Source organism: Pseudophryne corroboree, chromosome 6 (genome assembly GCF_028390025.1).
Source record: "Pseudophryne corroboree isolate aPseCor3 chromosome 6, aPseCor3.hap2, whole genome shotgun sequence".
In the NCBI taxonomy this organism is placed as follows: domain Eukaryota; kingdom Metazoa; phylum Chordata; class Amphibia; order Anura; family Myobatrachidae; genus Pseudophryne; species Pseudophryne corroboree.
In genome coordinates this window covers 67087000-67109227 of record NC_086449.1, presented here as the reverse complement: position 1 = coordinate 67109227, position 22228 = coordinate 67087000, and the positions used below count along the sequence as shown (strand labels likewise).

Genomic DNA, 22228 nt, shown 5'->3' with positions numbered 1-22228 from the left:
TGATCACAGCACTTCATCCAAAATAATATAAACTGTATAAAATATCAAACTGCATAAAAAAGTTAGCAGCTTAGTACAGACGTAAACACGATACAAGAATGCAGATAAAAAAATACTATGACTGGAGACCATCAACCCAAATGGTAATAAAGGGGAACTATACACATAGTAGAAAAAAACTCTCAAGTTCGGCTCTAAGGGGTTACATTTGGCCTACTGCAAATAGAAATGGTCTTGCATGTCCTACCCAACCACAGGGGGTGGTCTCCAGTCCAGTCTCCACAACACTAACACCTTTTTTGATCAAATCCTTTATCAAAATGTCTACTCTGTGCATCAGGTTACTATATATAAAGGGGTATGGCAGCTCCTTCATAATATCCTTCATTTTACTCTGTACAAAACCATAGTATCATATACCACACAGGACTGAGAACTGAGGCTTATAGTGTAACCAGCAATATTGTAACAGGCAATGGAGAACTACCATTCTCATTAACAATATTTTACTTGCTGGAGGTGCTCTCAGGAATTGAATACAATTTATCCACTGAGGGGTGTGACTAGCCTAAAGCTGGTCACACACCTAAAGATTTATTGTCAGATCTGGCTGGTTGGAATGAAAATCTGGTAATAGATGAGAGCAAATGACAATTGACCATTTGCTCCTAAATGCCATAAAACTAACAGAAATGGTCATTCAGACAAATTGGTTAAATCCAAAGGGGGGTACACATGGAGAGATCCGTGCTTAAAATCTAAGCACTCAGAACCAGTCAGCCCTTCATAAAATATCCCTCTATACACATCATATCATATAAGTGTGCTTACATTGAAAAGGGAATGTGTAAAAAGGGGAACTCTGCCTGCCGTAATGTGTAAAAAGGGGAACTCTGCTGCAGTAATGTGTAAAAAGGGGAACTCTGCTGCGGTAATATGTAAAAAGGGGTACTCAGCAGCTACACAAGGATGCTTTAGTGAGTACTGTCACAATGACAAATCCAGACACCCTGCTAACCAGCAGCAAGGGCCATGTGATCCAACAATTGGCATGCTAACAGCCATTCACTGTCTGGCTGCAAGCTGTGTAACTCACAATAAGAGCAGTCAGTAGCGTTCTCTACCTGAGTTCAAAGGGCCCTTGAATCGTGGGGCCCTGAATAGTTGTCCAGTGTGTCTATATGTTACCATGGCCCTGACAGTGCCACCCACATAGCCCTGTGCTCTGTGTGGTGCCATGGATCATACTTCCCTACATACAGTCCTGCATCTGTGGTCAGCACTTGGTGTGAGTAATATATATTATGCAAACACTAATGTAAGAGTATGAGGATTATACAATTTTCATAGAAACAATAATGGACACTGTATAATATTATGTATTGTTATCTACTGCAGGAGGGTAGAGGTCTCTGTGCTGTACATCTGAGTGGAAAGGGGGATACAGCAATTTGACAACTTACAAATAAAAAAAATACTTTCATTGGTTGGGTCATATGTGTTAGTGTACATAAATATATTATGTTCCTGATAGATAATAACACTATTACTGTAAATGTTGAATTACCAGGGTCACCTTTATTCTTTTAAATATTAACTTTTTCTTTTTTTTTTTACAGAACAACTTGGGAGCAGAATTTCCACTAAGAATATTAGAAGACATTCAGGGACGGGACATTGTTCCCTGATCAATCCAACTACAGACGTCCTCTCTTCTTACACCTCTGGAGGATTCACAAAAGCTATTCTCATTTTCTGTATTGTAGAAACTTTGTACAGCTTACTTGTTACTTATCTAATACATGATGAGTCTCACAGGAGAGAAACCACATCTGTGCTCTGAGTGAGACAAAAGCTTTACATGTAAATCACATCTTCTCACACATCAGAGGAGTCACACAGGAGAGAGACCATTTACATGTTCTGAATGTAGAAAATGTTTTACCCAAAAGTCACATCTTTTTAGACATCAGATGAGTCATACAGGAGAAAAGCACAATTGCCTACCTGACCCTCTCCATGAGGGAGAAAATGCTCTGTTCCTGGAAATGTATGATTGCCATCACCTGTGGTGAAACACCTTTCTTATCAATTAACTAGCTCACCACAGGTGATGGCAATCATACATTACCAGGAAAGTCCAGGAACAGAGCATTTTCTCCCTCATGGAGAGGGTCAGGTAGGCAAGTATGGAGAAAGTAGCAAATTATACTTACCGATAATTTCATTTCTTCAAGATACTCCATGGCAGCCATTACTCTGGGATTTATCCCTACTCCTAGATTTTAGACAGGAAGTTTTTTCTATTTTAGGCTCCGCCCCCTCTGGGAATATAGGTCCGTCCGCCTCTGGCTTCCCCAGTCTTTGAGTGTCTCCTTGACGGAGCCTAATAGAAAACAAAGATATATTGAGGTGGGAAAAACTAGGCTGCCATGGAGTATCTTGAAGAAATGAAATTATCGGTAAGTATAATTTGCTACTTTCTTCTACGCTACTCCATGGCAGCCATTACTCTGGGATATACCAAAGCATCCTAGTAGGGAGGGAAATAAACCACACAGAACCCAAATGATGCTTAAAGTAAATTTTTTTTTTTTTTATGCAGTTGCTTCCTTCAGTACTGCTTTACCAAAGTGACCACCAGAAACATCTAAGCCATAGTGTCCGGTGAATGTATGAATGGACGACCACGTCGCTGCCGCACATATCTCTTTAATCGACACCTGCGCTTTCCTTGCCCAGGATGTAGCCATAGCCCTCGTAGAGTGTGCCTTAATGTGGTCTGGAACTGGTCGGCCATTTTCTTGATAGGTGAATGCAATCAATTCCGTGATCCACCTAGAGATCGTGTTTTTAGAAGGTGATTCACCTTTTTTGACTCCAGAGTGTAGAACAAACAAATTCTTAACTTTCCGGAAGTCCTTTACTCTCTCCAAGTATATAGAGACTGCCCGCAAAACATCCAGCATATGTAGTCTTTCTTCGTAATCATCCGTTGGGTACGGAAAGAAAGATGGCAGAATGATTTCTTGACTCATATGAAAGTCTGATACTACTTTTGGCAGAAATTCCGGATTATTCTTCAATATTATTCTGTCTGGAAGAATATTCAGGTAGGGCTCCTCAGCCCAGAGAGCCTGTAGTTCCCCAACCCTTTTCGCTGAAGTTATTGCCGTGAGGAAAACTACCTTCCAGGTAAGCATCTTTAACGGAATTTCCCGCAGAGGTTCGAAGGGTGAATCCATGAGTGTGTTCAGAACAAGGTTCAGATCCCAGGTTGGCATAACTGATCTAACTCTGGGGCGTTCCCTCTTGATGGCTTGACAGAATCTCTGTATCAGGTTATCCTCCGGCAACTTCCTATCCAGCAATACACTTAAGGCTGATATCTGTACCTTAATGGTTGATACTGCCAAACCCATCTGGAAACCTTCGCTTAAGAACTGCAGTATCTGAGGAACTTCAACCTTAGAGATTTCGGCGTCATCTCCCAGCCAATCTCCAAATTTTCTCCACACTCTATAATAGGATTTCGAAGAGGTGCTCTTCCTTGCCTTCATAAGTAAGGTGACAACCTGTTCTGAAAGGCCTTTAGTTCTCAGGATCGACCTTTCAACTTCCACGCCGTCAAATGAAGACTCTGTGGGTTTGGGTGAAAGACTGGTCCCTGACGTAGTAGCTCTGGTTCTACTGGTAAGACCCATGGACCCTGTATTGCCATTCTGAGTACCGTGGGAAACCACACTCTGTTTGGCCAGTGAGGTAGAATTATTATAACTACCGCTTTCTCCTCTCTGATTTTCCGTAGAACTCGGGGTATCATCGGTAGTGGAGGGAACACATAGCTGAGGCTGAAGTTCCACCTCTGGGAGAGAGCATCTGTCCCGTTGGCATTTGGGGACTGGTACCTTGAAAAGAAATGCTCCACTTTCGTATTCTGGGATGTAGCCATCAGGTCTATCTGAGGGTACCCAAACCTCTGTGTTATCAAGTGGAACACTTGAGGATTTAGCTCCCATTCTCCTGGTAATACCTCGTGTCTGCTCAGGTAATCTGCCACTAGATTGGATTCTCCTGGAACATGAAGGGCCATTATGGACTTTAGATTTTGTACTGCCCAATCCAAGATCTTCGCTACTTCCAGCCCTAGATCTCGACTTCTGGTGCCTCCTTGTCGGTTTAAATATGCCACGACTGTCACATTGTCCGAGAACACCCTCAGATGAGACTGTACCAGCAGCATCTGAAAACAACATATCGAATTCCACACTGCCCTCATTTCTCGCTTGTTGGAAGACATGAGTTTTTCTTGGGTGGACCATGACCCCTGGCATGTGTGACTTAACAGATGACCTCCCCAACCTGTGGCACTTGCATCTGTTGTCAAGACAGCGTACTTGGGTTGTGCTAAGGACACCGACCTCTGCCTCAAACTCTGGTCCATCCACCAATCCAGGGACTTCTTTGCTCCTTGAGTAAGGATTATCTTGTGGTCTAGGTCTCTGCCTATACGGACCGCTCTGATTATGTCCCACTGGAACGTTCTCATTTTCCACCTGGCCCAGGGTACTACATCTATTGTAGAAGACAACATCCCCACAAGACGCAGACCCAGACGGAGTGAAATGCTGTCCTCTACCTGAACCAGGGATGAAAGATCCTGAATCTTTTTGCATCGGTCTTCTGATAATGCCACCGTGTACTTCTTCGAATCTATCCAAACACCTAGGAACTGCAGCCCTTGTGTTGGATCTAGCTTGCTCTTCTTCCAATTTACTAGCCAACCATGAGCTTGAAGAATCTGAAGAGTCTTCTGTACGGCTATTATCAGAGTTGCTTTTGTGCTCGCACAGATCAGCAAGTCGTCCAGGTACGGCCATAATGCTATGCCCATCACTCTCATATGTGCTACTAGAGCTAGAAGCACTTTCGTGAAGACTCTTGGCGAGGAAGACAGGCCGAACGGCAGGCAGGTAAACTGAAGATGTTCTCCAAGGACGTGAAACCTTAGAAACTTCTGGTCGTCCCGGTGAATTGGCACATGAAAGTATGCATCCTTCAGATCTATAGAGGCCATAAAGTCTTCCTGCTTTATCCCTAATAATATGGTCTTCAATGTTTCCATGTGAAACCTTTTCTTTATAAGGAATTTGTTCAAACTTCTTAAATCCAGAATGGCCCTGAATTCGCCTGATGGTTTCTGAATCAGGAACATCCTGGAATAAAAACCTCTTCTCTCTTCTGCCTTCGGCACCTTCACGACTGCCTGTGTTTTGATGAGGTTTTCTATAATACCCTGAAAGGCTATTATCTGTTCTTTTGATGTTAAGCTTTTTGACTTCACAAAATTCCGTCCTATCGGCTTCTTTATGAATTCTATACGGTAACCCTGGGAGATTACCTTTAATACCCAGGCTTCTTGAGTTGACTCCTGCCACTGATCTGTAAATTTCATTAATCTGCCTCCTACTGGCGCAGCATTCTGGGGCATCATATAGTCAGAATTTCCTATTTCCTCTTCTGCCAGACTGACGAAAGGACTGCCTGGTGGTTGTTGAATTGTATCTGCCATACTGCCTACCTGGCCTGTATGACCTGGCCTCTTTAAACTGTTGTTTAGGTGAAGAAGCCCTAAACTTTGTTTTCCTATCAAATGGCAGTTTTGCGGATTTACCGCCTGACATTACACTAATTATGGACTCTAGCTTACTTCCAAAGAGGCGAGATCCTTCATACGGAAGAGCTACCAACCTATTTTTTGAGTGGACATCTGCTGTCCAGGTACGCAGCCACAATGACCTTCTAGCTGCAACACCTGCCGCTAATGACTTTGCTGCATATTCTACTACCTCAAGAGAGGCCTCACACAGATACTCCACTGCCTTCATCATCACAGCCAGGTCTTTCTGCAGGTGATGTCTGGATACCTGATCCTCCAAGTCACGGTGCAGGTTGTTCCCCCATAGCCTTAGGGTCCTGGTTGTTGACGCCATCGCTACCCCGGCCTTCAGCGTCACTGCTGATGCTTTATGGACCTTTTCAAGGAACTCTCAACCTTCTTATCCATCGCATCCTTAAGCACCGCACCGTCTTCTACTGGAAAACATCGGCTTTTCTTAATTCTGTCTTCAAATAAAGGATCTTGAGCGCCATCCTCCTGTGCTTCATCCTTAATATTTAAAGCTCTATACATATGCTTTAATAAGCCGTCCACTATATCCAGATTAAATGATCTATCTGGCTCCTGAGCTTCCTCTGACTCTGCCGGCGAGGGACTATCAGCATAATCCAATACAACAAGACTATCTGAATCCTCAGCAGCATCTAGGCTGGTCTGTGACCTGGATCTTTTAGCCCCTTGAAGCTCCTTTAATTCATCTTTTGTCACAAATGATTTTTTCATCCATTCCATTAGATCCTGAATCTGCTTGGATTGGCCCTGGGATGCTTCACAATCATCGCATAACTTGCTATGTTTATTTCCAGAAAGACTCTTTCTACAGCCAGAACAAGCCAAATGATGTTTCTTTTTATGTGATCTTTTCCTAGGCACATCAGACACACATTCCTGGGCACATGTAGGCGTGGAGGGGGACATCTCTTTGTCCATGTCTGCTGAATCCTCAGAATCCTCTCTCCAATACTGCTCCTTATTATTAGTAATATTATACACTGCTCCTCTCTCACTCTCAGCGGTGGACCGCGCCATTTTTATCCTCCCTTGACTCTCAGCCTCCGGGCGGCGCATGCGCAGATCGATACGCGGCACTTCCGGTTTTCGGCCGCGCACTTCCGCCCGCCGCGTCCAGCGCTGCCCTCCCGCGACTTCCGCCCTCCAGTCTCCGGCGGTCACCAGCGGCAACAGGCGGGGGGGACCTCACAGCAATCAGCCAGGTACTTCACACTGTCACCAATGCAAAATATTCCGTGCAACAGGACATAGATAAGCAGTGCCTTTCCATATTTGTACTGCCACAGGCAGCAATTATTATGGTTTTTCTTTTCTTCCATATTTGTACTGCCACAGGCAGCAATTATTATGGTTTTTCTTCCAGCATTTGTACTGCCACAGGCAGTAATACAATGCTCCTCCATGGGTCCCGGGTGCCAAACCCCTTCCAGCCGCGGCTCACAGAGGCGCATTAGGCCGGGAAAATTCCTGGTAAGCCTCATATTTGAATTTAAAATAACAAACGACTACCCTGTCACTATCTAAGGAGACAGGAAAAAGACTGGGGAAGCCAGAGGCGGACGGACCTATATTCCCAGAGGGGGCGGAGCCTAAAATAGAAAAAACTTCCTGTCTAAAATCTAGGAGTAGGGATAAATCCCAGAGTAATGGCTGCCATGGAGTAGCGTAGAAGAAAAGCCATTTACATGATTTGTTTGCAGCAAGCGTTTTCCATAAGTCAGATCTTGTTACACATCTGAGGAGTCACACAGGAGAGAAGCCATTTACATGCTCTGAATGCAGGAAATGTTTTCCTGTTAAGTCAGCTCTTGTTAGACATCAGAGGATTCACACAGGAGAGAAGCCATTTACATGCTCTGAATGCAGGAAATGTTTTCCTGTTAAGTCAGCTCTTGTTAGACATCAGAGGATTCACACAGGAGAGAAGCCATTTATATGCTCTGAATGCAGCAAATGTTTTTCTGTTAAGTCAGCTCTTGTTACACATCAGAGGAGTCACACAGGAGAGAAACCATTTACATGCTCTGAATGTAGCAAGTGTTTCCCCAAAAGTCACATCTTGTTACACATCAGATGAGTCACACAGGAGAGAAACCATTTACATGTTATGAATGCAGCAAATGTTTTCCCCAAATGTCATCTCTTGTTATACATCAGAGGATTCACACAGGAGAGAAACCATTTACATGCTCTGAATGCAGCAAGTGTTTTACCCAAATGTCATCTCTTGTTACAAATCAGAGGAGTCACACAGGAGAGAAACCATTTACATGCTCTGAATGCAGCAAGCATTTTACCAACAGGCAACATCTTGTTAGACATCAGAGGAGTCACTCAGGAGAGAGACCATATAAATGCTTTGAAAGCAACAAATGCTTTACTAGAAATATATCATTTATTAATCACATGAGGAGCCACACCGAGGGCCTGAATGCATCGTGTGTTTCGTAATAAAGTTAACTTGCATAACAATATCTATACAAATTATTTCCTGTATATGACAATTGTTTTATAGAAATCAATATTGCTAAAAGCTGGAGAGGAAACTCCTCTATGTAGATCCCCATGCACAGTGCACTAATGTAATAAGCAATTTCATAAGGGGGCGCTACTACTGACAAATAATACAGTGATATACACTTCTCAAAAAAAAAATGAACACTAAAATAACACATCCTAGATCTGAATGAATGAAATATTCTTATTAAATACTTTGTTCTTTACATAGTTGAATGTGCTGACAACAAAATCACACAAAAATTATCAATGGAAATCAAATTTATTAACCCATGGAGGTCTGGATTTGGAGTCACACTCAAAATTAAAGTGGAAAAACACACTACAGACTGATCCAACTTTGATGTAATGTCCTTAAAACAAGTCAAAATGAGGCTCAGTAGTGTGTGTGGCCTCCACGTGCCTGTATGACCTCCCTACAATGCCTGGGCATGCTCCTGATGAGGTGGCGGATGGTCTCCTGAGGGATCTCCTCCCAGACCTGGACTAAAGCATCCGCCAACTCCTGGACAGTCTGTGGTGCAGGAAGCTCCTCTTACTGTCCTGATTGTGACTGCCCTTGGCTGCCTGCTCCCACCTCACTGTCCCAGGGTCGGCTCCTGCTCTTCAGGAAGAAGCAATGAAGCAACAAAGTACCCAGGATTACCACGGCTAGAGGAGGAACAGTGCTGAGATCCCGGGAGGTATCTGTTTACCACCTCACAAGCGCTATAGGGTAACCATCGCTGGGGACCCCACCTATTCTGGTACGCATATTTGCCCCACTACAAGTTGGTGGAATTGTATATTACCTATTTATGTTGTTTACATCCATAATAAAACTGTACTTCACTATATATTCCCTCATTTTTGTTTCTTTGAGGGAATATATAGTTCTGATCTAAAGGGAAGGATCTGAATATTTGAATATCGAATGTTTTACATACAAAACTAATACTCAAACAATTATCCCCTACTACCTCGGGGTGCGCATATCTGCATTTTGTGAATTGTCTAAACATTTGCAACTTTGACATTTCCTGATCATTTACTCAGGCTATATTACTGCGTTGATATCTTTTGGAAATTGACATAAGGGTGAATCCTTATAGTACCTTCAATCACAAGATATAATTCAGCAATGAGGACATACCATTCTGTTTAATGCCATACCACAATTTCTTTGTGGTAAATTTGGTATTTGTTCTTATCTGAATTCCTTTATGGGGGATTTCCCACGAGAGAAACAAATCATTTTGCACCCATTTCACTCATCTATATTGCGGTGTCTCTCTTTCAAGCTGCCTCTTGGGCAATATTTGGCGTTATCTATCAGATTAATCTGTCCTAATTAGCTCAAGCAGCAGCAGCCCTTCCCCCAGCAGATAGGCACTTACCTGACTTTCTACAGTCATACCATGCTGGACATGCCCGATCTCGTCTGATCTTGGAAGCCAAGCAGCATTGGGCCTGGTTAGTACCAGAAAGGGTGACCCTCTGGGAATACTGGGTACTGTAGTATTAAGGAACTTACCTTCTGCCGATCAGTAAAATCCACCACCAGTGATTTTTGCAGCATACTTACCTAAGCTGACTAGTCCACCAGGAGTCCGGATTCACAAAAGCCGGTTCATCTTGAATCTCTCTTATGAATATACAGGTGTATATCTATTCATAAGTGGATGGAGATAACAAGAATTTCTATATTTTCGCTTTTGACAAACGTCGAACATTAACACTCGCTCAATATCCAGTGGGTGTGCAGACACATCTTCTGCCACCTACGGTACACCCAGTGAGTAACATATCTTCTTATTTGTATTTGTATTTAATACTTGTCTTAATCAATTTTGCTGACATACACAGCAACATTTTTATCATTGTTTTCGTCTGTTTAAAAAATTAAAAGTTAAGTTTTATCTTTGCATATACATTGTTTATACTTTCACAAACTTATCTATCAGTCTATTTAAACAAAGTGTGCCCCAGAGAGACACAAAAACAGTCCCCTTTTTTGCTTCTCTGCAAAACAACCCTTTCATAGTTTGATCTGAACTAATGTCTGGGAGCACCGCCAACCCAGTTCTACCCTAAAAGCCCTAAAGGCAAAGTCGGTAGCTTTATGTTGGTCACCATTCTTGTCATTTTTGCCTCATTTGATATACAAATTGTATGATATTTGTCAAATTTTTATACAATCTGGTCCAGTGCAGATCCCAAAATCCCCCACCCATTTCCACTTGTGTGGGTTGTAGACTCCGTCTCATGCTACCACTAGAGTGAAAGCACTGCCAGCTTTCAAAAGTGACTAAAACATCAGCCAGAAAGCATAGGAGCTGAGAAGTGGTCTGTGGTCACCACCTGCAGAACAATTCCTTTATTGGGGATGTCTTGCTAATTGCCTATAATTTCCACCTGTTGTCTATTCCATTTGCACAACAGCATGTGAAATTGATTGTCAATCAGTGTTGCTTCCTAAGTGGACAGTTTGATTTTACAGAAGTGTGAATGACTTGGAGTTACATTGTGTTGTTTAAGTGTTCCCTTTATTTTTTTGAGCAGTGTACAACACAAACAGTGAGAATGGCAGTTTTCTTGGTGTAGTGCACTGGTTAATAACAAAACTTTTATTGTATTCTCATTAAAGGAAGATTACACTATGTAACACATTTTATTTATTTGTTTGTCCTTGTGATTGAAGTGTTATTACCTAATTGCCTATGCCCGAAGAGTAAAGAAAATGCCAATTATTCCCCACATACTATGCTGCTTCTGTGACCTGGAAATAATTTTTTTGAAATGTTCTTATTTTCCACAACATTTCTGATACTTCAGTGCGGTTGTAGTGTGGGGTCTGCAGAGCATTCCAACTCTGCCAAAGGAAAGCCCAATACCTCTGACTGTACCTTCAAATGCTGCTTCATATTCTCGGGAGTGTGTAGGATCACCGGGGATCATCTGGGTGTATATCACAGCCACCAAAAGAACAGAGCATTCAGCCATATCTCTTGGACCAGCTGCTTGGACCAGCTTTATTGTAGTGGTTCAGGGCAAATACTAAGTTGATTGAGACTTTGGTGAAGATCAGGGATGGTTCTAGACCTTGTGGCACCCAGGGCAAAAGTTTCTTTTGGTGACTGGCAGTGCCCCCCCCCCCCGGCAGGCAAAACGGGGTTATTGCGCGCCGTAGGCATGCATCAAAAAATAGGGGAATGTCTTTATTGGGAAGGGGCATGGTCAGTTATGCCCCCTGTAAATGTGCCCTCAGTAGTTGTGCCCCAGTACTGTGCCCCTGGTAGCTGTGCCCTCAGTAGTTGTTACACCAGTACTGTGCCCCCTGTAGCTGTGCCCTCAGTAGTTGTGCCCCCAGTACTGTACCCCCTGTAGCCTACCCTCAGTAATTGAGCCCCTAGTACTGTGCCCTCAGTAGTTGTGTCCCCTGTAGCTGTGCCCTCAGTAGTAGTGGTAGGGGGCAGGATCGGAGCAGTAGTGGTAGGGGGCAGGATGGGAGAAGGGGACAAGATAGGTGCAATAGTGGTGGTGGTAGGGGGCAGGATGGGAGCAGTAGTGGTAGCAAGGGACAGGATGGGTGCACTTGTAGTTGGGTTGTTGTGTCTGCCGGACGCTTAAATGTATTCGGGAACAGGAAGTTCCTATCAATGTTATGGACGCTTGATTATGACGGACTTTTGCGATGTCACTTCCGCTGATGTCATGTATGATGCTGTGGCGGGAAAATTGAATCCAATTAGAAGGAGTATAAATATAGGAGGTTTAGCACTACTCACCATGCTTCTGATGAAGGACCTGGTGTCCGAAAAGCTTTAGGCTGCTGGTGAGAACATTCAAAGGGAGAGCTCTTTTTCGTCCAACACTTACCTGAGGAGGTGAAAGGAACCCGGGCCGTCAGTCTCCAATCCCTTATTCCATCTGGGACGGGTAACGAAGTGGAACTTTGAGCTTATGTGATCCCCTACCACTATACGTGGTGATATGCCGTTTTAATTCCATGTTATTGTGAGTCTAATGTAATAAAAATTCATTTTGTCGTGTCTATCAGACAATATTGCACTAGATTCTTTTCCTTTATCTTTGAGATTGGGAAACACTCTGGAAGTTTCAAGTGGATATCCTCATGGTGTACGATTAAGAACTTCGCCATTCTTTGATACAAGAAAGTGGAACTCATTTTCTATCAAATATTTCATGAGGAAAGTACTTTATTCAGTGATATGCGCCATTGTGAGATTCATTTTTTGTAGGTGATTTGTTGTTATGGTAAAATTGTGAAGTGCCATTTGTTTCTCCTAGGCTGCAATTCACAGTTTAGCGCATTCAAAATCAATCTTTGTTTTCCATATTGAGTAGAATGGATGCTGGGGGAATAAGATACTGCATTACAGGAAGCGCACTGTACCTCTTCTCTGCAGGTCCCTCAGAGTCAAAGGAGACAGCCAAAGTGAGCGTGGCATTTAAAAAATACAAATCTGACGGGGAAGCAGAGTCATTTCAGCACTATAAGGAATGTAACAAAAATTGCAAAAAGGAAATAAGAGCGGCTAAAGTAGAAACTGAAAAACTAGTAGCAAAGGAAAGCAAAGCGAATCCCCAAAAATTCTTTAAATACATTAATAGCAAGAGATTAAAAAAGGAGAGTATAGGCCCTTTGAAAGACAAGTTGGGAGTCTTAAGCAAAAATGATAATGACATAGCGGACACACTAAATGAGTTTTTTTCAACAGTGTTCACTAGAGAGGACCCAATTCAGGGACTGACACACAATCTCAATAATGACAATATCACACTGATAGGTACTTATTTAAGCGAGGAAGTAGTCTGTGACCGATTAAAACATTTAAAGATTAATAAATCACCAAGGCCCGATGGTATTCATCCAAGGGTTCTAATGGAGCTTCACTCTGAACTGGCAAAACCGCTATCTTTGATCTTTGAGGATTCAGTTATATCAGGTATGGTTCCCAAAGACTGGCGTATAGCGGAAGTAGTGCCTATATTCAAAAAGGGAAGTAAAGCTGAACCAGGTAATTATAGACCAGTTAGTCTTACATCTATAGTGGGGAAAGTATTGGAAGGTATTCTAAGAGATAGTATTCAGAAGTTCCTTGAAACCAATAAGGTCATTAAAAGGAATCAACATGGGTTTATGAAGGACAGATCCTGTCAAACCAACTTACTTGGCTTTTATGAAACAGTAAGCGCAAACCTAGATCAGGGTAAAGACGTGGATGTAATCTTTTTAGACTTTGCCAAAGCGTTTGATACTGTACCACACATGAGACTTATATACAAGCTACAAGAATCAGGGCTAGGAAGCACAATATGCACTTGGGTCAAAAACTGGTTAGATAATAGGAAGCAGCGCGTTGTAGTTAATGGATCTTTTTCAACTTGGACTGAAGTGCTAAGTGGTGTGCCGCAAGGCTCAGTATTAGGACCGCTACTGTTCAATACTTTCATTAACGACCTAACAGAAGGTCTAGAGAGCATGGTGTCAATTTTTGCAGATGATACCAAATTGTGTAAGGCTATAAATACAGAGGAGGATGCCGAGTCTCTTCAGAACGACTTAGTTAAATTAGAAGCATGGACAGCCAAATGGAGAATGCGCTTCAACACAGACAAGTGTAAGGTAATGCACTGTGGTAACAAGAACAAAAATTACACCTACCTACTAAATGGGGTAAAATTAGGGGATTCTGTACTGGAAAAGGACTTAGGTGTCCTCATAGATAGCAAGCTAAGCAGTAGTACGCAAAGTAGGACTGCAGCAAAGAAGGCTAATAAGATATTAGCATGCATAAAACGGGGTATTGATGCTAGGGACGAGAGTATTATACTCCCATTATATAAATCACTAGTGAGGCCACACCTTGAATACTGTGTACAGTTCTGGGCACCGTACTACAAAAAGGATATCCTGGAGCTTGAAAAGGTACAGAGGAGGGCGACCAAACTAATTAAGGGCATGGAGACGATGGAATACAAGGAAAGGCTTGAAAGACTAGGCATGTTTACATTGGAAAAGCGGAGACTAAGAGGGGATATGATCAACATCTACAAATATATAAGGGGACAATACACAGAGCTTGCACGGGACCTGTTTTTGGTTAGATCAACACAGAGGACTCGTGGACACTCGCTCAGGTTAGAGGAGAGGAGATTCCGCACAATACGGCGTAAAGGCTTTTTCACGGTAAGGACAATACGTGTTTGGAATTCCCTGCCCGAGGGAGTTGTAATGGCGGAATCTGTCAACACCTTTAAGAATGGGTTAGATAAATTCCTATTGGATAAGGATATCCAGGGGTATGGTGCATAGTCATGCATTATAGTTACTATAAATAGGGATAAAATGCAATGGCTGACAGCAGCATCAGTCAGAAATTTTAGTCAAATCATCATGCATAGGACACCACAAATAGGTTGAACTCGATGGACAATTGTCTTTTTTCAACCTCAGATACTATGTTACTATGTTACCCTCAGTAATTGAGCCCCTAGTACTGTGCCCTCAGTAGTTGTGTCCCCTGTAGCTGTGCCCTCAGTAGTAGTGGTAGGGGGCAGGATCGGAGCAGTAGTGGTAGGGGGCAGGATGGGAGAAGGGGACAAGATAGGTGCAATAGTGGTGGTGGTAGGGGGCAAGATGGGAGCAGTAGTGGTAGCAAGGGACAGGATGGGTGCACTTGTAGTTGGGTTGTTGTGTCTGCCGGACGCTTAAATGTATTCGGGAACAGGAAGTTCCTATCAATGTTATGGACGCTTGATTATGACGGACTTTTGAGATGTCACTTCCGCTGATGTCATGTATGATGCTGTGGCGGGAAAATTGAATCCAATTAGAAGGGGTATAAATATAGGAGGTTTAGCACTACTCACCATGCTTCTGATGAAGGACCTGGTGTCCGAAAAGCTTTAGGCTGCTGGTGAGAACATTCAAAGGGAGAGCTCTTTTTCGTCCAACACTTACCTGAGGAGGTGAAAGGAACCCGGGCCGTCAGTCTCCAATCCCTTATTCCATCTGGGACGGGTAACGAAGTGGAACTTTGAGCTTATGTGATCCCCTACCACTATACGTGGTGATATGCCGTTTTAATTCCATGTTATTGTGAGTCTAATGTAATAAAAATTCATTTTGTCGTGTCTTTCAGACAATATTGCACTAGATTCTTTTCCTTTATCTTTGAGATTGGGAAACACTCTGGAAGTTTCAAGTGGATATCCTCATGGTGTACGATTAAGAACTTCGCCATTCTTTGATACAAGAAAGTGGAACTCATTTTCTATCAAATATTTCATGAGGAAAGTACTTTATTCAGTGATATGCGCCATTGTGAGATTCATTTTTTGTAGGTGATTTGTTGTTATGGTAAAATTGTGAAGTGCCATTTGTTTCTCCTAGGCTGCAATTCACAGTTTAGCGCATTCAAGATCAATCTTTGTTTTCCATATTGAGTAGAATGGATGCTGGGGGAATAAGATACTGCATTACAGGAAGCGCACTGTACCTCTTCTCTGCAGGTCCCTCAGAGTCAAAGGAGACAGCCAGAGTGAGCGTGGCATTTAAAAAATACAAATCTGACGGGGAAGCAGAGTCATTTCAGCACTATAAGGAATGTAACAAAAATTGCAAAAAGGAATTAAGAGCGGCTAAAGTAGAAACTGAAAAACTAGTAGCAAAGGAAAGCAAAGCGAATCCCCAAAAATTCTTTAAATACATTAATAGCAAGAGATTAAAAAAGGAGAGTATAGGCCCTTTGAAAGACAAGTTGGGAGTCTTAAGCAAAAATGATAATGACATAGCGGACACACTAAATGAGTTTTTTTCAACAGTATTCACTAGAGAGGACCCAATTCAGGGACTGACACACAATCTCAATAATGACAATATCACACTGATAGGTACTTATTTAAGCGAGGAAGTACTCTGTGACCAATTAAAACATTTAAAGATTAATAAATCACCAGGGCCCGATGGTATTCATCCAAGGGTTCTAATGGAGCTTCACTCTGAACTGGCAAAACCGCTATCTTTGATCTTTGAGGATTCAGTTATATCAGGTATGGTTCCCAAAGACTGGCGTATAGCGGAAGTAGTGCCTATATTCAAAAAGGGAAGTAAAGCTGAACCAGGTAATTATAGACCAGTTAGTCTTACATCTATAGTGGGGAAAGTATTGGAAGGTATTCTAAGAGATAGTATTCAGAAGTTCCTTGAAACCAATAAGGTCATTAAAAGGAATCAACATGGGTTTATGAAGGACAGATCCTGTCAAACCAACTTACTTGGCTTTTATGAAACAGTAAGCGCAAACCTAGATCAGGGTAAAGACGTGGATGTAATCTTTTTAGACTTTGCCAAAGCGTTTGATACTGTACCACACATGAGACTTATATACAAGCTACAAGAATCAGGGCTAGGAAGCACAATATGCACTTGGGTCAAAAACTGGTTAGATAATAGGAAGCAGCGCGTTGTAGTTAATGGATCTTTTTCAACTTGGACTGAAGTGCTAAGTGGTGTGCCGCAAGGCTCAGTATTAGGACCGCTACTGTTCAATACTTTCATTAACGACCTAACAGAAGGTCTAGAGAGCATGGTGTCAATTTTTGCAGATGATACCAAATTGTGTAAGGCTATAAATACAGAGGAGGATGCCGAGTCTCTTCAGAACGACTTAGTTAAATTAGAAGCATGGACAGCCAAATGGAGAATGCGCTTCAACACAGACAAGTGTAAGGTAATGCACTGTGGTAACAAGAACAAAAATTACACCTACCTACTAAATGGGGTAAAATTAGGGGATTCTGTACTGGAAAAGGACTTAGGTGTCCTCATAGATAGCAAGCTAAGCAGTAGTACGCAAAGTAGGACTGCAGCAAAGAAGGCTAATAAGATATTAGCATGCATAAAACGGGGTATTGACGTGAGTATTATACTCCCATTATATAAATCACTAGTGAGGCCACACCTTGAATACTGTGTACAGTTCTGGGCACCGTACTACAAAAAGGATATCCTGGAGCTTGAAAAGGTACAGAGGAGGGCGACCAAACTAATTAAGGGCATGGAGACGATGGAATACAAGGAAAGGCTTGAAAGACTAGGCATGTTTACATTGGAAAAGCGGAGACTAAGAGGGGATATGATCAACATCTACAAATATATAAGGGGACAATACACAGAGCTTGCACGGGACCTGTTTTTGGTTAGATCAACACAGAGGACTCGTGGACACTCGCTCAGGTTAGAGGAGAGGAGATTCCGCACAATACGGCGTAAAGGCTTTTTCACGGTAAGGACAATATGTGTTTGGAATTCCCTGCCCGAGGGAGTTGTAATGGCGGAATCTGTCAACACCTTTAAGAATGGGTTAGATAAATTCCTATTGGATAAGGATATCCAGGGGTATGGTGCATAGTCATGCATTATAGTTACTATAAATAGGGATAAAATGCAATGGCTGACAGCAGCATCAGTCAGAAATTTTAGTCAAATCATCATGCATAGGACACCACAAATAGGTTGAACTCGATGGACAATTGTCTTTTTTCAACCTCAGATACTATGTTACTATGTTACTATGTTACCCTCAGTAATTGAGCCCCTAGTACTGTGCCCTCAGTAGTTGTGTCCCTTGTAGCTGTGCCCTCAGTAGTAGTGGTAGGGGGCAGGATCGGAGCAGTAGTGGTAGGGGGCAGGATGGGAGAAGGGGACAAGATAGGTGCAATAGTGGTGGTGGTAGGGGGCAGGATGGGAGCAGTAGTGGTAGCAAGGGACAGGATGGGTGCACTTGTAGTTGGGTTGTTGTGTCTGCCGGACGCTTAAATGTATTCGGGAACAGGAAGTTCCTATCAATGTTATGGACGCTTGATTATGACGGACTTTTGCGATGTCACTTCCGCTGATGTCATGTATGATGCTGTGGCGGGAAAATTGAATCCAATTAGAAGGGGTATAAATATAGGAGGTTTAGCACTACTCACCATGCTTCTGATGAAGGACCTGGTGTCCGAAAAGCTTTAGGCTGCTGGTGAGAACATTCAAAGGGAGAGCTCTTTTTCGTCCAACACTTACCTGAGGAGGTGAAAGGAACCCGGGCCGTCAGTCTCCAATCCCTTATTCCATCTGGGACGGGTAACGAAGTGGAACTTTGAGCTTATGTGATCCCCTACCACTATACGTGGTGATATGCCGTTTTAATTCCATGTTATTGTGAGTCTAATGTAATAAAAATTCATTTTGTCATGTCTATCAGACAATATTGCACTAGATTCTTTTCCTTTATCTTTGAGATTGGGAAACACTCTGGAAGTTTCAAGTGGATATCCTCATGGTGTACGATTAAGAACTTCGCCATTCTTTGATACAAGAAAGTGGAACTCATTTTCTATCAAATATTTCATGAGGAAAGTACTTTATTCAGTGATATGCGCCATTGTGAGATTCATTTTTTGTAGGTGATTTGTTGTTATGGTAAAATTGTGAAGTGCCATTTGTTTCTCCTAGGCTGCAATTCACAGTTTAGCGCATTCAAGATCAATCTTTGTTTTCCATATTGAGTAGAATGGATGCTGGGGGAATAAGATACTGCATAACAGGAAGCGCACTGTACCTCTTCTCTGCAGGTCCCTCAGAGTCAAAGGAGACAGCCAAAGTGAGCGTGGCATTTAAAAAATACAAATCTGACGGGGAAGCAGAGTCATTTCAGCACTATAAGGAATGTAACAAAAATTGCAAAAAGGAAATAAGAGCGGCTAAAGTAGAAACTGAAAAACTACTAGCAAAGGAAAGCAAAGCGAATCCCCAAAAATTCTTTAAATACATTAATAGCAAGAGATTAAAAAAGGAGAGTATAGGCCCTTTGAAAGACAAGTTGGGAGTCTTAAGCAAAAATGATAATGACATAGCGGACACACTAAATGAGTTTTTTTCAACAGTATTCACTAGAGAGGACCCAATTCAGGGACTGACACACAATCTCAATAATGACAATATCACACTGATAGGTACTTATTTAAGCGAGGAAGTAGTCTGTGACCGATTAAAACATTTAAAGATTAATAAATCACCAGGGCCCGATGGTATTCATCCAAGGGTTCTAATGGAGCTTCACTCTGAACTGGCAAAACCGCTATCTTTGATCTTTGAGGATTCAGTTATATCAGGTATGGTTCCCAAAGACTGGCGTATAGCGGAAGTAGTGCCTATATTCAAAAAGGGAAGTAAAGCTGAACCAGGTAATTATAGACCAGTTAGTCTTACATCTATAGTGGGGAAAGTATTGGAAGGTATTCTAAGAGATAGTATTCAGAAGTTCCTTGAAACCAATAAGGTCATTAAAAGGAATCAACATGGGTTTATGAAGGACAGATCCTGTCAAACCAACTTACTTGGCTTTTATGAAACAGTAAGCGCAAACCTAGATCAGGGTAAAGACGTGGATGTAATCTTTTTAGACTTTGCCAAAGCGTTTGATACTGTACCACACATGAGACTTATATACAAGCTACAAGAATCAGGGCTAGGAAGCACAATATGCACCTGGGTCAAAAACTGGTTAGATAATAGGAAGCAGCGCGTTGTAGTTAATGGATCTTTTTCAACTTGGACTGAAGTGCTAAGTGGTGTGCCGCAAGGCTCAGTATTAGGACCGCTATTGTTCAATACTTTCATTAACGACCTAACAGAAGGTCTAGAGAGCATGGTGTCAATTTTTGCAGATGATACCAAATTGTGTAAGGCTATAAATACAGAGGAGGATGCCGAGTCTCTTCAGAACGACTTAGTTAAATTAGAAGCATGGGCAGCCAAATGGAGAATGCGCTTCAACACAGACAAGTGTAAGGTAATGCACTGTGGTAACAAGAACAAAAATTACACCTACCTACTAAATGGGGTAAAATTAGGGGATTCTGTACTGGAAAAGGACTTAGGTGTCCTCATAGATAGCAAGCTAAGCAGTAGTACCCAAAGTAGAACTGCAGCAAAGAAGGCTAATAAGATATTAGCATGCATAAAACGGGGTATTGATGCTAGGGACGAGAGTATTATACTCCCATTATATAAATCACTAGTGAGGCCACACCTTGAATACTGTGTACAGTTCTGGGCACCGTACTACAAAAAGGATATCCTGGAGCTTGAAAAGGTACAGAGGAGGGCGACCAAACTAATTAAGGGCATGACGACGATGGAATACAGGGAAAGGCTTGAAAGACTAGGCATGTTTACATTGGAAAAGCGGAGACTAAGGGGTAAATTTACTAAGATTCGTATTTTCCCGTTTCAGGTCAAAGTTCAATCACGAATGACATCGAAAGTGTAAAACTGCAACTTTTTGAATTGATTACGACTAATTTACTAAGCTGTCGTATTCGGGTTTTTCTTTTGTTCCGATGTCGATGTCATTCGTGGTTTTTTTTCTATTTTTACGGCAGTGATTAGCAAAACACTGCCGACTTTTTTACAATGAATCTCGGCCGGATCTGTGTGATCCGTGCTGGGGTTCATTTTTTTTGTTTTTTTTAAATTAAACACTGTCAAATATTTAAAAAAAAATTGCGTGGGGTCCCCCCTCCTAAGCATAACCAGCCTCGGGCTCTTTGAGCCGATCCTGGTTGCCGAAATATGGGAAAAAAAATGACAGGGGTTCCCCCATATTTAAGCAACCAGCATCGGGCTCTGCGCCTGGTCCTGGTTCCAAAAATACGGGGGACAAAAAGAGTAGGGGTCCCCCGTATTTTTAAAACCAGCACCGGGCTCCACTAGCTGGACAGATAATGCCACAGCCGGGGGTCACTTTTATATAGTGCCCTGCGGCCGTGGCATCAAAAATCCAACTAGTCACCCCTGGCCGGGGTACCCTGGGGGAGTGGGGACCCCTTCAATCAAGGGGTCCCCCCCCCCAGCCACCCAAGGGCCAGGGGTGAAGCCCGAGGCTGTCCCCCCCATCCAATGGGCTGCGGATGGGGGGGCTGATAGCCTTTGTTGTAAAAGAAAAGATATTGTTTTTAGTAGCAGTACTACAAGTCCCAGCAAGCCTCCCCCGCATGCTGGTACTTGGAGAACCACAAGTACCAGCATGCGGCGGAAAAACGGGCCCGCTGGTACCTGTAGTACTACTACTAAAAAAATACCCAAAAAAACACAAGACACACACACCGTGAAAGTATAATTTTATTACATACATACACACATACATACATACTTACCTTATGTTCCCACGCAGGTCGGTCCTCTTCTCCAGTAGAATCCAAGGGGTACCTGTTGAAGAAATTATACTCACGAGATCCAGGGGTCCAGGGTCCTCGGGGAATCCAGGTGTAATCCACGTACTTGAAAAAAATAACAAAACGGACACCCGAGCCACGCACTAAAAGGGGACCCATGTTTGCACATGGATCCCCTTTTCCTGACTGCCAGAAACCCACTCTGACTGATGTCTAAGTGGGTTTCTTCAGCCAATCAGGGAGTGCCACGTTGTAGCACTCTCCTGATCGGCTGTGTGCTCCTGTACTGAGTGACAGGCGGCACACGGCAGTGTTACAATGTAGCGCCTATGCGCTCCATTGTAACCAATGCTGGGAACTTTCTGCCCTGCGGTTGACCTAAAGTGACGTCACCGCTGAGCAGAAAGTTCCCAGCATTGGTTACAATGGAGCGCATAGGCGCTACATTGTAACACTGCCGTGTGCCGCCTGTCACTCAGTACAGGAGCACACAGCCGATCAGGAGAGTGCTACAACGTGGCACTCCCTGATTGGCTGAAGAAACCCACTTAGACATCAGTCAGAGTGGGTTTCTGGCAGTCGGGAAAAGGGGATCCATGTGCAAACATGGGTCCCCTTTTAGTGCGTGGCTCGGGTGTCCGTTTTGTTATTTTTTTCAAGTACGTGGATTACACCTGGATTCCCCGAGGACCCTGGACCCCTGGATCTCGTGAGTATAATTTCTTCAACAGGTACCCCTTGGATTCTACTGGAGAAGAGGACCGACCTGCGTGGGAACATAAGGTAAGT

At 42.8% G+C, this 22228-nt stretch overlaps 1 protein-coding gene and 1 pseudogene across 1 annotated transcript in view; both read left to right on the top strand.

Moving 5' to 3' along the window:
• Positions 1 to 7093: 7093 nt before the first annotated feature.
• LOC134934295 (zinc finger protein 84-like) overlaps positions 7094 to 22228 on the top strand; it is a 55531-nt gene continuing 40396 nt past the window's right edge. The window contains exons 1-2 of the mRNA XM_063929759.1: positions 7094 to 7162; positions 7410 to 7729. Of these exons, the coding sequence (XP_063785829.1) occupies positions 7094 to 7162; positions 7410 to 7729 (389 nt within the window). The remainder of the gene's footprint in view (positions 7163 to 7409; positions 7730 to 22228) is intronic.
• LOC134939128 (5S ribosomal RNA) lies at positions 9592 to 9710 on the top strand (annotated as a pseudogene).